At 45.3% G+C, this 15,901-nt stretch overlaps 1 protein-coding gene across 11 annotated transcripts in view; it reads left to right on the top strand.

The window, feature by feature from the left end:
* The window catches only part of UNC80 (unc-80 homolog, NALCN channel complex subunit), a 126,324-nt gene that overhangs the window by 89,983 nt on the left and 20,440 nt on the right, over window positions 1–15,901 (top strand). For all 11 annotated transcript variants that reach the window (XM_054515404.1, XM_054515399.1, XM_054515403.1 and 8 more), the window contains 9 exons: window positions 521–691; window positions 893–985; window positions 2,993–3,028; window positions 3,345–3,563; window positions 6,542–6,742; window positions 9,264–9,387; window positions 12,036–12,161; window positions 14,007–14,130; window positions 14,860–15,066. In XM_054515404.1, the coding sequence (XP_054371379.1) occupies window positions 521–691; window positions 893–985; window positions 2,993–3,028; window positions 3,345–3,563; window positions 6,542–6,742; window positions 9,264–9,387; window positions 12,036–12,161; window positions 14,007–14,130; window positions 14,860–15,066 (1,301 nt within the window). The remainder of the gene's footprint in view (window positions 1–520; window positions 692–892; window positions 986–2,992; window positions 3,029–3,344; window positions 3,564–6,541; window positions 6,743–9,263; window positions 9,388–12,035; window positions 12,162–14,006; window positions 14,131–14,859; window positions 15,067–15,901) is intronic.

Here is a 15,901-nt window from a genome sequence, read left to right as displayed (position 1 = left end):
AAGCTGCGTATGGTATGTGAAAGCAAGGCTGGCAAATGGAGGCAGAGGATAAAGAATTCCAAGTGTGGGGCTTCTCTGAGGCCAAGCCTCTGCCTGTTACCCCTTCCTAGGCGTAACACCAGCTCCAAAGTACATCTGTTAGTTTGCAAGAGGGAATCGGGGAAGAAAAGAGTCTTTGGAAGGGAAAATGCTTGTTAGGAAATGGATGATATATTTGGAAGATACCTGAAAGTCCAGGAGGTTTTTATTATTAGTAGTAGTAGTAGTTGTAGTAGTAGTAGTAGTAGTAGTGTTGTTGTTATTATTATCATTATTATCATTATTATTGTTTCATGCATCATCCAGTTTCCCCCTGAAGTTCCTAATCCAATTGTTTCTTTGGTTCATGACTTCTAGTGAGAAGCAATGAAATCCTTGCCTAGTTACAGATCCAGGGTCTTCAGACAGAAACCTAAGCCTCTACCTAATGTGAGCTCAGGAATGACAAGACAAAACCGACCAAGAATTGTTATTTTCCCAGCCTCCAGATGCTGATGGTCCTGGAAGCCCTGGTTCCCTGTTACTTGCAGAAGCTGAAGCGCCAGACGTCTCAGGTGGACACAGGGACAGCAGCTCGTGAGGAGATTGCTTCCATGGGTGCCCTTGCCACCTCTTTGCAGGCCCTCCTGTACAGTGTAGAAGTTCTCACCAGGTAACACACGTGGGCCAAGGGGCTGAGCCTGCATTTTCTTGTCTGTGCAGGGACAGGGAGTGCCCAGGAGGCCACAACACGCAGCTGAGCTTGAGTTTTTCAGGCTTGGTAAAAGTAGTGCAAGTTCTCAGAGCAAAAGGAGAATTTCTGTGGGCTTGTTAGATTTAATGTGTAGTGTGCTGTTCACCTCCTCTCTGCCAGGCCTATGACAGCCCCACAGATGAGCCGATGTGACCAAGGCCATAAAGGGACCACAACAGCAAACCACACCCTGTCAGCAGGTGTGAACACCAGGTAAGGCTTTTCTTTCTTTTTTCATTTTCTGAAACAGTTGTTTGTTTTGTTCATTGGGTTTGCTCAGAGTGCTTGGCCTCAGACAGCTTGAAGGAGTGCTCTGGGTACTGTACTGTGGGAGAAAAGAGTCACATCCAAAGAGTACATTCCCCAGGACTGCCTTTCTGATGATAACCAAAAGACTAGGATTTCTAGTTTAAATCCACAGAAGACCAGAGTATCAAAATGGAGGACACACATCCTAAATGATTCATTCCCCTTTCGGCCCTCTGGAAGTATATTGCTGAAGCTCTCTCATTCTCTGCTTTGCTTCCTCCTGAGTCCAGTGTCAAAGTGACCAGTGGGCAGAGCATGCTTGGCCAGCAGAAGGGTCAGCTCCTTCTGGCCTTGTTCTAAGGGGCTGAACACCTGTACAAACTCAAACTGCCTATCAGCTGAGGCTCTCAGACAGACACTGGCACCTCCTCTAGTTTTATTTTGCTCCCTTTCCCATTTTCTTGTACATTCCCTGTGATGTCTTTGCTCCACATTGGTCTGGGGTTTTTTTGCAGTTACAGATAGCACAGGAAGGGTAACTGACAGCTTGAGAGAAGTGGAAAGAATGCCTGGAAATATTCTTGTCCTTCTTAAAAAACCCCAACAAAACAAAGCACCAAAGAACTTTGTAACAGAAGAAGGAAACAAAGAGGGACATGGCACCAGTGAACTGTAATTTTGATCTTTGGCCATAGTGGCCATTCCAGTTAGGCTGCTGCAAAATAAACAAGGCCACTGACAATTTACTTGGCCATAGAGGAAGGGCCTAATCCACCCACAAGCATTTGAGATTGTGAAGTTTTTTTTGCAGCGGCATCCTTGCTTTCTTCTGGCCAGACTATGTATTAGTTTGCTAAAAATCTGAATGTTTGTGCTGCCCTGGAAGGGAATTGTAGCCTAGCAAAAGCTGGGGTAGCTGTTTTTCTGGGGTTTTCCAAGTAATTATCTGTCTTTTTTTTTAATTCAAGAGATTTAAAAATCAATTTCTGCATGGATCATCCAAGGGCTATTATGTCAGTTTATAAATGTGTATGCATCTTGGTTGGTAACTCCTGGCACGAGTCTGTTGTTCTTTAAAATCTATTCAGTCATGGTTAAAACATGGCTTTGACTTTCAGTCCCTGATCTGAGAAGCAGATAAACTCCACACATGACAAACCAGCAGATAAACCAGACATGCTGAAGTCTGAAGTGGGCATATGCCATTTACTTCATTTGCAAGATTGCTCACTCTAAGGAGAATAAGGTGTAATGGAAAATAGTATTTTATTTTCTGTCTGCTGATTGTGGAGAGCAGTTAATATGTATCTGCTGACAGACAATGTAGACATTGCCAGTGCAGTGAGACTCAGGCATCTTGACTTAAATTTCCAAATTTTTCTCATTATCAGACATTCAGCCTCTGATCCAAAATATTTTTGCACTGCTCCAGGTTTCCTTATTTCTTCTGTTCTGTTTTCATTGCAACAGACATCTGCTAGCAACAACAGGAGTCTCACAATGTTAGAATGATTGCTGTTTAAGTCTTGGACATGGTAGCCAAGTGGTGCAGGGTCTATTAATGCTTTCTCAAAAAGAAGTAACAAGAGAAAATTATAAATAAAACAAAAAAACCCACTCTGAGGTATTCTTTTCATTTGGTGAGCTCTAGTTTTGTGAAAGAGATTGACCACTGGGGTGAAAATCAGTAAGAGAAATCACTTGAAGAGAGCTATGGTTTTTAAACCTGAATTTTTCCTTTCAGAATAAGGCAAATAACTCTAGGAATATGTTTTTTTGATGAAAGTTGGGAGATAAAGGCAATTGAGTGTGGTCAGTAACTATGCGTAGGCATTGTTCCAGTGGCACAAGATACCATCCTGACCATGGTGCATAAACCCCTGGGCTGGAACAGTGTCCCTTTCTTCTAGAAAGGCAAATTTAGGCACTACTAAGTAGCTGTTTGCAACCTCACTGTTTCTGTTTTCCCAGGTACCCAGAACAGGGAGCCAAACTACACTTTATCAGGTACAGTAAAATTTTATCCCAGTCTCCCCTGATGTGTGATGAAATGTTCCCACACACGGTTGCTGTGACAGACAGCCTTTTGTCAGGGAAGGTATCAAAAGATAGTTGATACAGAAAATACTTACATTTTTAGCAAGACTTGGAAGATTATAACTTCCCTTTTTTTTTGTTTTTCAATTGCAGATGCAACTACCTTTCTTTCAATTGCAGAGGAAAGCATCTGTTACAAAAAGAAGATGGAGAGGTTGTTGTAATCTATCCCTGATGATCCACAGCATATAACAGTCTCTACTGTGTCTTACTTTGTATCCTCCAGGGAGAACCTTCACTTAATGGAGGAGGGCCAGGGTCTTCCCCGAGAGGAGCTGGATGAAAGAATTGCCAGGGAGGAGTTCAGGAGACCCCGGGAGTCGTTGCTGAATATCTGCACAGAGTTCTACAAGCACTGCGGTCCGAGGCTGAAGATTTTGCAGAATCTGGCTGGTGAGCCCCGGGTGACTTCTCTGGAGCTGCTGGATGTGAAGTCCCACATGAGGTATTCCACAGGCATTCTGCTTTTACTTGTTCATCTCAGGGGGATTCCTTTCTTTTAGCTCTTTCTTTTTCATAGTAACAGATGGAATCGCTTTTTTGTTGTGTAGTTGCATGTTTTTGTCTGAAACACGCAGAAGCTGTTGTGGATGTTCCTCAGATTGTACTGATGCTGCTTGTGTATAAAGAAAGTTTCTGGAGCTTTCCTCTGGTCTCATTCTGACCCTCATTTGAAACAGCTCCCTCTGATGTATCAGGACAAGATAAGTCTGTCTCTGCAGGGCAAGGGCTGGGGAAGCTGCCCACCTGGTTGAATACAACATTTATCCTCTCCAGTGGCACTGCGCATTGGAGCCAGCAGCTCACAAGCAAGAAAAGCACAACAGCCACTTTCTAAGTGCCTGAAATGCAGGGGAGGATGGGACAGAGGGCATTTACAGGCCCAGCACCTCAGCATGTGATGCAGCAGATGCACAAGTCTTTTCCTGAAGTGCTGCACTGAGTCCAGCTCAGGGGTTGGATGCTCACTGCAAATGGTTTCACATGGTGCTGACCTGGAAGATGTTGGGGGTAGGGCCTCCTAGCACTTTGGGCCTGATTCTCTGAGTTTGCTGTTCATGGTAAACACAAAATAACATAAATTGCTACTGGGAAGCAATAACTGGGACAAGGGGCAATAGATCTGATTGTTTTGTCACTTTTTCATTTACACTAGCAGCTGGCAAATACTTTTCTCTTTTCAAGAGAGAAAACCTCTGACTCTCATGGTCAGAGGTTACAGCAGTAAAGCTGACATTGATTTACAGCAGATAATGAGTTGTTCTCTGATTCCTTTAAGTCTCCTGGAAAGTGCTGGAAATAGCTGCTTTGTCAGGGTTGTGACCTAAAATGCTTAATCACAGTTATCTCTAAATAAAAGCAACATATTTCAATCTTTACATAAATTCATAAGTATCAGTGACATGACTGACAGGATTTAACCACTGTAGGACAAACACCGTTCTTCATGGAGAGCAGATTGAACAGGATGTGATGGGACACTCACTCATGGTCTTGGGAGGCTGACAGGTGCCATTTCAGAGGCTTCAGAAAACAGGATAATATGCTAGCCACTTCAGACAGAATTTACCCAATTTTAATCATTTAAAAAATAAAATATTTAGTCTGCAAAAGTCATAAAGATCTTTTTTCACCCAGTGGAAAGGAAGATGTGCATCCAACTGTTTATCCCAGTATTTCAGGAAGATAAAAATTCCCCAGGTTGCTTATTTCTGCTAGGAAGGAGCTGGCAGATTAATTGAGATTGATGTTTCAAGTTGGATGAAATGGATCTCATATTTTATAATGCATAAGGAAGTTTTTATATATCATTGCATGGAACTGATACTGTATTGCTGGCAAGAAGCTTAATTATATGATAATTTAAATTTCACAGCACTTAAGAAAGCAGACCTACTTCATAGTAGGACAAAGCAGTTTAAAAAAAGGAATAATAAAGAAATACTGGATAAAACACCAATTTTCTACCAGTTTTGGTTAATCTGAGGAACTTGTTGCCCTTGATATTACTAGGCAGATTATAAAGAGAATAGAAATATGTTCCATTAGTTGGATGCATTTCAGAAAAAGCCCCCACAATATGGATAGGATTGTACTGTAATCATCCAATACAAAGTCTGTTGATGTTTCATGGTTTATTTTTGGTCTTTGCTTACCACAAATATCCAAGTATTTCAGTCGATTTTTGTCAAACTGCAAGTGTAAGTCAAATGCTGCCATGATATTTTACAAAAAAATGCCATTGGCAAGGCCATCTGGGATAGTGGAAAAAGCAACAGCAACACAATCTGTAGAGGTGTTAGGAGAAACAAATAAAAACTGCAGGGAGCAATCCTACAAAGGACATGTTGTGTAAACCTGTGGACGCTTTATTTTTAAAACTTGACACCTGAAAATGGCACGGTGATATCTCCTAAAGTGGTAATGCTGAAAACAAGCACAGAACAAAACCAAATCACTCATTAGCTGACAAACAGGTGGTGTCAGGTCTATATTTCACAGGTATTTTCAATTTTGTCGTCTTACTGCCAGCACAGGTACTCTGGTTTTAGCCACCCAAATCTGTGATTCCTGATGTTCCCTTGGTGCATTTAATGTCAATGTAATATTTAGACCATTCATATGCTCATAAATATAAACAGTGATTCCAGCAAAACAGTCTTAACAGACCAGAACTGTGGTATCAGATTTAAGAGTATAAATAGCAGCACGTTTGACTTTTGCACCATTTTTTTTTCACTAGGATCATGAATATTTATATGCTAGTTCATTAGCACGTGTGTAGAAATGTTGGAATCCTGGATGCTGAGAATTTTGTCAGCACTTTCTGTGCTGACAGACACTGACCCCCAAAAGAACACTGCATTTGACCTGAGGCCGTGGAGAAGGCTTCCAAAATTGAATTATAGAACTGGGATTGTGGGTGTGGAGTTTAAATAGAAGTTTGTAATAGCACATGGTGGAAAATGTAAGAGTTTAAGGTTTTAGAATATAGTAATATATATAAAGCAAGATGAAGGTTTTAGAGTGGTTGGTCCTTCTTCTTCCTCTCTCACCTTCTTCTTTCTGGGTTTGGGAAGTATTGTGTAACTGGATAAAAAAAAATCAGCATTGCAGGCATGGGTGGTTGGTTATTGGGTTAAAAGTAAAAATAATTTAGGTGTCAGTTCTTAATTGGACAGGTTATCCTTAAAAGGCCTTGTAGAGGAAGTGATGGGGCTCCATTTTTACTTTGTTAGAGAGAAGTGCTGTAGAACTCATGGCTGGTAAGATTGTAACATAGATAAGAACTGATGAACATCTGAGTCCCAACGAGAAATACCATCTTGCTATTGAATCCTGACCTTGGCAGAAAAGAAGCCAAAGAGTGGGCACAGGAATGCAGGTTGTATTTACTTTCCTCCCGATTCCCTGTGGTTTCAGGCTGGCAGAAATCGCCCACTCCCTGCTGAAGCTGGCTCCTTACGACACGCAGACCATGGAGAGCCGCGGGCTCCGGCGCTACATCATGGAGATGCTGCCCATCACCGACTGGACAGCCGAGGCGGTGAGACCTGCCCTGATCCTCATCCTAAAGAGATTGGATCGTATGTTCAATAAAATTCACAAGATGCCTACTCTGAGGTGAGCAGGTGGTCTGGAAACCCTCTGGGGTCCGTTTCTGATGTTGCAAGCCCTGAAGTGTGGGTACGTCATCTGCTGTTGTGTTGCAGTGAGTCTTTACAACACACCAGAAAATTACAGGTGTTTTTATCTCTGTAAGTGTGTTTATGTTGATGTTTTTGTTGTGTCTTCTGGTAGCAGTGTGGTTATTAAGAGCTAAAGAGAGAACTTCCAGAAATGTCATTTTTATTTCCCAAAAAGAAGTCTTCAAATTTTTTTTCCATCTCATTGCCCTTTTAATTAACTTCTGCTGTGAGTTTTTTAAAGTTAGACAGTAGTAAGAGTATTTCTAGCATGGCAATACTGTTATGTCCTCTGTAAAGACAAAAATAGTCAGGAGCTATGCAGTAGATTCTGATTGCTCCCTAGTAAAAGGCAAAGATCTGCATCAGCTGCTTCAGGTCCATGCCTAGTGGAAGCCTGGTAGATCACACAGTGGCATTATGGAATGTACAGGCTCTGGAAATTTCAAGAAATATTGACTGTGGAGCATCCCTGATTGGAGGCAGTGGTACAAATCCAGTCTGGGTGGTATAAAATCACTCAGAATTGTGAATTTTCCAGTGATCTGAGTAAAAAGAGGCATTGGTCTTGGTCACCCTCATGGCACCCTCATGTCCTCAACTGCTTGAATGGTACTTCATTGGCAGTCTCAGCTGAGAAGCCAAATCATGTTAGAGAACATCAGAATTATGTCCCAGTAGGAATTAAAGAAGGAACAATAATAGGGAGATGATATCTTCTTTCTGGCATCACTGTCCTTTTCTTTGGCTAACTTGCTTCAAAAAACTCCACCCTTCTAGAGAATTCAGAGGCAGAAATTTTGGTGTTTCTCTGTCCTGTTGGTTTGATTCTTTGCCATGTCTTGCCTGTTTCTCATTCATTTCTTCTCTCCCTGCTCGTACTTTCTTCTGCTTCAAAGTCACATAGGGCTTTCTGTTCCTGAAGATCTTTCTTCCTCATGTAAGCTGAATGGACATCCATAAATTAAAATTCCTTTCATATTCTCTCTCTCTATGGCTGTACCTATGCTTGGCTTAAATTACTCTTTTGTCCACAAAAGGACAGCAAAGCCACTGGACCAAATGCAGCTACTAGATTTGAGCATCACTGAGTCAAGCAGTCTCTTTGGGATGGGTCTGGGTGCAGGAGCCCAGGAGCCATCCCTTGGGGTACTCAGGGATCAGAATCTTACACACTGCCTCCTGTGGGCATCCCACTCCAAACCCAGTGCCTGCTGGAGCAGTGGGTGTGTAAGAACCAGAACAAACCTCTGCTCTGGGGATTTAGTGACAGTGGATGCCCAAAGGTGAGATTTATGTTGGTCTGGAGAAGAGCTTGCATAGCGAACACTTGATTCCCCATGTGGCTCTGAGAAGTTACCTGAAGAGCTTAACTTCGGTACTGTTTAAGGCTTGAGCTAGCAAGCTGTGCCAGCCTTTTGTCTTTGTGTGCCAGTAAATGCAGTCAGCTGCTGGCTTGTGAACTACAATGCCTGCAGAGAGTCAGGCCCTGAGATGAAGGGGGTGAACCACTTTGATGTTACCTATGCTTATGATTAGGAAGGGAAATCCTTTCAGCATCTGGAGTAATCCCTAAATTTTGTTTTGGTGAAGAAAGCAAAGTGTCGGGAAGAAAGGATCCTGGAATGAAGGACTTGGGTGCTTCAGGAGGTGGAGATGAAGATTATACACCTGGGCCAATTTACATTTAGGGCAGTGTGTTTGGGAGTGACACTGAGGAGCTGCAGAGGTTCCCACTGAGGGCACTCAGGCTGATGGGGTTTGTTCATGCCAGCGGGAACACCCACAAGGCACACGAGATGGAGTGCATGGTGTCGGCACAGCAGACCTTTCCCCCCACAGGCACAGCACGGTGTGCCCTCCCTCTTCAGCGGCAGGGAAGCACCAGGGAGTGAGAGCAGCTCCTGCCGCGAGGGGAGGGCCGAGTGAAGGCAGCCCCAGCCCGCTGTGCCGAGTCCCTCGTCTCTGCGCTGTGCTCTGTGCCTTTCCCCACACAGGCACACCTGAGGCCGCTGTGTGGCCTCCCTCAGTGGCAGGGAAGCATCAGGGAGTGAGCTGCAGCTCCCGCCCCGCTCCTGCCGTGACGGAGGGTGCGTGTGGGCAGCCCCAGCCCGCTGTGCAGCGACTCTGGTCTCTGCTCTATGCCTTTCCCCACACAGGCACACCGCTGTGTGGCCTCCCTCCTCAGTGACAAGGAAGCACCAGGGAGTGAGAGCAGCTCCCGCCATGAGGGGAGGGATGTGTGTGGGCAGCCCCAGGCCGCTGTGCCGCGTCTCTCGTCTCTGCTCTGTGCCTCTGTGCCCTCCCGGACCAGCGCTCTCCCTGCGGGCACTCCGTGCTGCTCCCGGACACCCATCGTGGCTGTGTGACACGTCTGTCACTGTGTGTCGGTCGCCGTGTCTGGGCGTCTGGTGGGGGGCAGGAGCCCGCGGCTAATGGCACCTACTGTTGTATTGCAGGCGCCAGGTTGAGTGGGAGCCTGCCAGCAGTTTGATTGAAGGGGTTTGTTTGACACTTCAGAGGCAGCCTATCATATCCTTCCTGCCTCACCTTAGGTCTCTGATCAATGTCTGTGTCAATCTGGTGAGTAGCCGAGTGGCAACCCCATGAACCTTTGCTAAACCTTCCTTCCCCCTGCTGTTGGTTTCTCTGGACTGAAGATGACAGTTTATTCCCATTCCTGTCATTTTGCCTGTCCCCTTTACCCCTCATGAGGGGACTCTGCAGGTGACACCAGAGAAAGGAAGGTTCATTTTTGAAGTGGTGCATGGGGAGATACCGTGACCGACAGCAGCGGTCGAGCGATTTCTTTTCCATCCCTTCCCACGCACCACTTTGAAGATCCACCTTTGCCAGACTGAGCTGAGAGCTGAGGGCTGCAAGTTGGAGAGTGGGGTGGTGGAGACTGCACACACCTGGTAGAGTGGGGAGAGGGGGGCACTGGGGATACCTACCGTCCCCAGTGGGGAGGGCCCTGGTGGCTCTGTCAGTGGCCAGCGGGTGCTGCGTAGTCAGAAGGGTTTGCAAGGTGAATTGACTCCACTATTTGTAATGTCCCTGGCTTGATCTAGTACAGGTTTGCACTGTACAATATTCAGATCCCTCTCTTAGGAAAGTTTATGCCCCTAAGTGTGGTGTTTGTGAGGTCCCCAGGATGAGGTGAGAGATGAGAATCTGAGTCCATGTCCTCAGAAGGCTGATTTATTATGATGTGATATGATATGATACTATACTAAAACTATACTAAAGAAAGAGAAAGGATACAGACAGAAGGCTTAACAAGAATGATAATGAACAACTCGTGACTGACTCTTCAGAGTCTGACACAGCTGATGGTGATTGGTCATTAAGTAAAAACAATTCACATGAAACCAATCAAACATGCACCTGTTGGTAAACAATGTCCAGACCACATTCCAAAGCAGCCAAACACAGGAGAAGCGAATCAGATGGTTATTATTTACATTTTTCTCTGAGGCTTCTCAACTTCCCAGGAGAAGAAATCCTGGCGAAGTGATTTTTCAGAAAATATGACAGTGACACCTAAAGTGTTGCAACAGACAAGTGATATGGACAGAGTTTGCCTGGTCAGACCACAGTGTTTCTGCAGCTGTTACACTGGGGGCAAGCCCCCACTTGGATATCCATGTAGCTCCAGCCACTTGGGCAAACAAGCAGGCTTTCATTCCATGTGCAAAAATATTAATTAAGGGGGAAAGGCTGCACTAGAATTTCACTGTTATTGGCTTTTATAACATTTTCTCCTTAGAGCACAAATGTTATAAACTTATCTCGCAGCTTACCAAAAACATTTCAGGATTCACCAGTGCTCTGAGGGCCTTTAAAAACTGATCACTAGCTAAAATGCAATGTAGGTTTTGCCAGGTTCCTGTCCTTCAAGTCAATTCAGCACTCATTGCTGCAAGGGCAGGGAAGCTCCAACCTGTCAGAGTCCATAATGCAAACCTGGGCCCTCAGATTGCTTAAGAGCTGTTACATGGGGAGTTTGCTAGACAGCTAGCTCAGGCAGGAGTTTGGAATGGCCTTGCAGTTTGTCAAGCAGGCATGGCAGATTGAATCACCCCAGCAAGCTCTCCAAGGGGCCCACAATAAGAATTAGCCAGTGCTCTAAAAATAGCAGAAAGCTCTGCAGCGCTGAAGTGCAGTCATTGTGCTTATGTTCTGCTGGCTGGGAACACCAGGGAGAGCTACCAGGAACACATCATACTTACTGCTACAAGTATTTTACCTTATTGCACTGGGAGCTGTGGGAGCACTGACTGCATGGTGTGTATCATGTGTAGACCACGAAGCCCAAAAACCAATCAGCCAGGAAGGTGGGGAAATATATCAATGATAATCCATAGTCATGTAAAGAAGGAGCTCTGACTCTTTCCCTTCTAAATTGTCCTTTGGTTTTCTGGCAAAAAAACTGGTTACTGCCTTTTTCCCCAGGCTGAATTTGGAAAAGAAGCATGCTTTCATCTCCCATGAGCTTAGGTGTGGCCAGGTACCTTCTCCCTGTTCCTGTCATCTAGATGTGTCTGGTCGTGGTGAGAAACAGGCATATGCAGGCCTGTGATTTAATTGCTCCTGAGGGACACATCACAAGCAGTACAAATAACTCTCCCCCAAAAGTGCTGTTTCCCTGTGGTGAATATTCAAGGAGCTCCAGACAACCAGGCCACATGCAGGTGACTCTGCTTCAGACAGTCAGCTGAGAGGAATCATGCTTAGAGTTCCCCAAAACAGGCTGTGCTTGAGAGGAATCTGAACATTGTACAAAACCTGGCTTGGGTCAGACTTAGGACATTATTTTTCAAGCAAGGGAAGGGAAAAGATGTCCACTTTCAATGCAGACTTTTTGCTTTGATGACAGATTTTTATTTGTTACAGTTGTCAAATGACATATCCTCCAACTCTAGCTGTTCCACCAGTCCAGTGCTGGTCATTCAGGGCTGGTACTGGGTACATTTACAAATGTACCGGGTTCCCTGTGCACTCCTCCCATCCATGCTGGTTTCCCTCTTTCCCCCTCCCTTTCCCTGCTAGAACACCGTCCCCTCACTGGCCCCAGCTCCTGCAAGGACCACTGGGGGGGCTGGTTCTGCTAGATCCACCCCAGCTCAGTGCTCAATGAAAGGCACCTCCATTTCACTGACGTTGGAGGATATGGCATGGATGAAACTGTAAGTAGCCAGCTGTGGTGATGTGCTCTGTTTGTATTGCAGGTGATGGGAGTGGTAGGACCCTCCAGTGTGGCTGACGGATTACCCCTTCTTCATCTCAGCCCTTATCTCTCGCCACCTCTGCCCTTCAGCACAGCTGTTGTCCGGCTTGTAGCATTGCAGATACAGGTGTGTCTGCCCTGGCCCACAGCCAGGCCTCTAGAGCTTCTGGTTGAGGCGCCAGCTCATCAGTGCTCTGTTTGCTTTCTGCAAAAGCTGGGCAAAAACTGTGGAACGCGCATCAAAAATTAACGAGAAGCGACATGTAAATTCTCCCTTCTTTCTGAAGGCTTGAACTGAGCTCAGAACTCATCTGTTGGGGCCAAGACCACAGCAAGCATCCATCAGCTTAACGCTGCCGTTGAAGTCCAGGGAGTTTGGCTGATGGATGCTGTGTAAGGCTCTGACAAGCAGGTCAGGATTCTCTGCAGGATCTAAGGAGTTAGACTTCTACCACAGGAGGACAGGCCCTGGCTTGGGTCACATCCATGCAACCCTTCCTGTCTTCCTGTGGGACCATGTGTGTAACTGAGAGTGGAGTTTGTGCTCTTCTGCTCTTAGCTGAGCTGGTCACACTGTGTGCCAGCACAAAAAGCAGGGCAACTTGGCTTTTCAGCTGCTGACGCAATGGTATCCTTGTTGCCAGAATTTAAAAAAAAAAAGTTCCAGGCTTTTTGGAGAATTTCACCACTATTCCTTTCTAATAGCAGCACTATAACTTTTTACAGAGTCTTTCTGCCTCAGTGTCCCTTTCCTTCTCCACTGGCATGAAATTAGTCTGAACGGTGACCAAAGAAGTGACAAATTTCCTTATCTAGCTCCAACTTGCATTTTAAAATATGCATTGGTGCATCCAGTTGAATACTTAGGCAGGTATTTCTGAGCAGCAGCGTGGCTTGGGAAGGAAGGCTTACAGGGACCAACACACAAAGCTGTCCCTTCAGAGCATGAGGTACAAAAGGACTTTTTGGTACAAACTGACACAGAAGGAGAACAGATTTCTTTCAGCTTTGAGGTAATGGTTCTTTAATCAAAACAAATGAAAACAAAAGGCTACTTTCACCTGCTGTGAAGTATTAGCTACTAAAAAACCCAAAATAGATACCAAATTAATAGTTTTTTTTTAATTATGGGGAACATTTATTATGCTCTTTTCCCTGTTCAGTCATTTTTGGGCTTAAATGTAGTGAAAACCGAACATGTCAAGAAAAACATGAGTAATAATTCCCAGTTGTATTCCAGCAGAATACAAAGCAGAAGTACTTCACACCCCATCAGAAAACATCTCCTGGAATTTCTCAGACTAGGTCTGCAAGTGTGAGGAGTTGCAAGGTTCAGTTGCATTTCACAGCTAAGTCTGTAGCAACTGGGATGTTGTAAATGAGCAAAGGTTTTAGAGACAGCCATCTGAATTACCTCCTCTAAAAGAAGGTGAAAGACCTTTCAATTTCAGCTTGACTGTGTGTCAAGAAGTAAACATGCATTTTGTTTATTTTTCAGGAGTTCATTCTTTGTCTAGGGAGGATGACAGGGCAGCACAAAGTGAGGAGAATGAAAATATGTTTTGTGAATAGCCTCCATGTTTGGACAGGAGAATATTTAGATAATGTCATTTGTGCAGTTTCCTCTGTTCCTTTTTTATTCCCTATGTCAGATCCTGGTACCACTCACAGCAGTGCAGAGCTCAGGACTGACACTCAGCTGACTCCTGTGGGATACATCTGATTCTGTTAATGAGAACTGGGAGTTAGGAGTGTGGGCTTCTTATGTTTGGCTATGGCACGAGCAGGTGATCCCTGTGTTTCCATGTGAATTCCCTTTACTCCTGACTGAGTGGTCTGAGGGCATCTCATTCAATCAGGTTATCCAGTCTGGTGTGGTGCTGTGTGAACAGGGATCATCACTCCCTGCAGTGACTTGTGTGTGTGATCTGGTGATGAAATCGTTTAATCCTTTTTTATTATTACTGCACAGGCTTTGAAAGAAGATTTTCCCCTAAGCCATGTCGTCTCCCCATTCACCAATCAGGAAAGAAGGGAAGGAATGCTTTTAAACCTACTGATTCCATTTGTGCTCACAGTAGGATCTGGAAGCAAAGGTCTGACTAATTTAACAAAAAGAATTTTTGTCCCCCTTTTCTGACAACTGATGTTTGCACTTTCCCTGCTCTCTGTATTTTATTTTTATCTTTATTTTTTAATTTGGTTTTCTGTCACTGGCAGTATGTCAGCTAAGTGCCCTTTGGGTCTGAGACTGAAAAGAGCCCCATTGGGATTAGTTATTATTTCTTCTCTTTATTTCAGCTGTGCCTTGGTTCTTGTGTCAGGTCTTACACAGATGTGCTCTGCTTTTGAAACTGGAGTGCAGGGCAAGACAAATCTGTTCTAGCAGAAGTCACAGAGGGGAGCAAAGGTCACAGAAACTGTGTGCCCCCGTGGATCACAGTTTGCCCAATCCATGCCACTTGTCTTGCACAAGTCCTGCTCCTTGCTTTCTCCTCTAGAGGGTCTTCACTGGTAAATCCCTAAATGAAAGCAAAGAGTAAAGGGAAAGGGGCATGCCAGAAGGAAATGAGACCACTGAACGGGACATTTCTTTGTGCTGTGTAGCTCTGTGTTTGTGTGTGTTTGTGTTGGTGCTAAAATAAACTTTGCCTTTGCTTGCAGGAGGAGAAGCAGCATAACAAGGTGTGGGGGACGGAGTTTTGGCTTAGGGGACATTTGAGATGCGCCCCATTTTGGAGCTGAACAGGGTCTGGATCTTTTGAGTGTCTATGATGGGATGTAGCCTGACCTTTCTCTCTCTTTCCCCTCACAATGCATCTCAGACAGCCCCTGGCTGGAGCAGCCTGAGGTCCTGCTGCTGCTCCAGACTGTGATCAATATCCTCCTGCCACCTCGCATCATCAGCACTTCCCGCAGCAAGAATTTCATGCTGGAGAGCTCCCCCGCCCACTGCTCCACGCCGGGGGACGCGGGGAAGGACCTGCGCCGGGAGGGGCTGGCAGAATCCACCAGCCAGGCTGCCTACCTGGGTGAGTGAGGGCTCCTGCTCACCACTGGGAAGGGACAGAGTGCTCGAGGCTGCAGAGAGCACCAAAGAAAACCATCTCAGGCAGGAGTAAGTGACCTCTTTAGAGTCGGGATTATCTCTGGAGTACATGGAAACGTGAGCAGTATCTGCTCCTCCACTGCAGCTGGAGGAGGAGCAGCACAGGTAGAACTGGCTCAGTTTTCATACTGCCAGAGCACAGCAGAAGCCACAAAGGCAGGTCAGGCTGCTCATCAGCCCCTAACATCACAGCCCCCCTGGCCCTTGGCTGTCTCGGGTGAGAGGTGGTGATGGAGCCTGTCTGGCTGCTGGCCCCACACACCGTCCTTATTGTGCCCTCTGCTTGCTGTAGGGTGCTGCAAGGTACTACTGTGTTATCTCACATCTGACCCACAGGTGAAAGGACAGAAAAAATAATTAAATTGGAGATGCAGCATCACTGAGACCAGTCAGGCCTAGACAGGGACAGTTTAGTCTAAAGCACCCCTTCAGAAACAGTTCTCTGCTTCTGATTTTGTGAGGGCATTTATCTGAATGCCCTGAAGATTTATTCTTGGGTCTTTGTTAACCTGTATCTGGGGAATGGAGTAAATCTGATTAAAAACTGGCAGTTCACCACTGATTTACTCTCCCACCCAAACAAACCACGTGATGTTGTGTAATGGCTGAGAAGTCTTGGTCATCCCATTAAGAAAAATGGAGTACTCAACTTCCCCCCAACAATTCCCAGGCCTTGCTGTTTTTACCAGACCAGGGGAGCATGGAACGGGGGAGATTCCTTGTTTCTCCTGTGAGCCAAGTGTCACTGCCCACTTAAT

The sequence above is a fragment of the Molothrus ater genome, chromosome 7 (assembly GCF_012460135.2).
Source record: "Molothrus ater isolate BHLD 08-10-18 breed brown headed cowbird chromosome 7, BPBGC_Mater_1.1, whole genome shotgun sequence".
In the NCBI taxonomy this organism is placed as follows: domain Eukaryota; kingdom Metazoa; phylum Chordata; class Aves; order Passeriformes; family Icteridae; genus Molothrus; species Molothrus ater.
The sequence above is the reverse complement of the archived record's forward strand: the minus strand, read 5'-3'. Positions and strand labels throughout refer to the sequence as shown.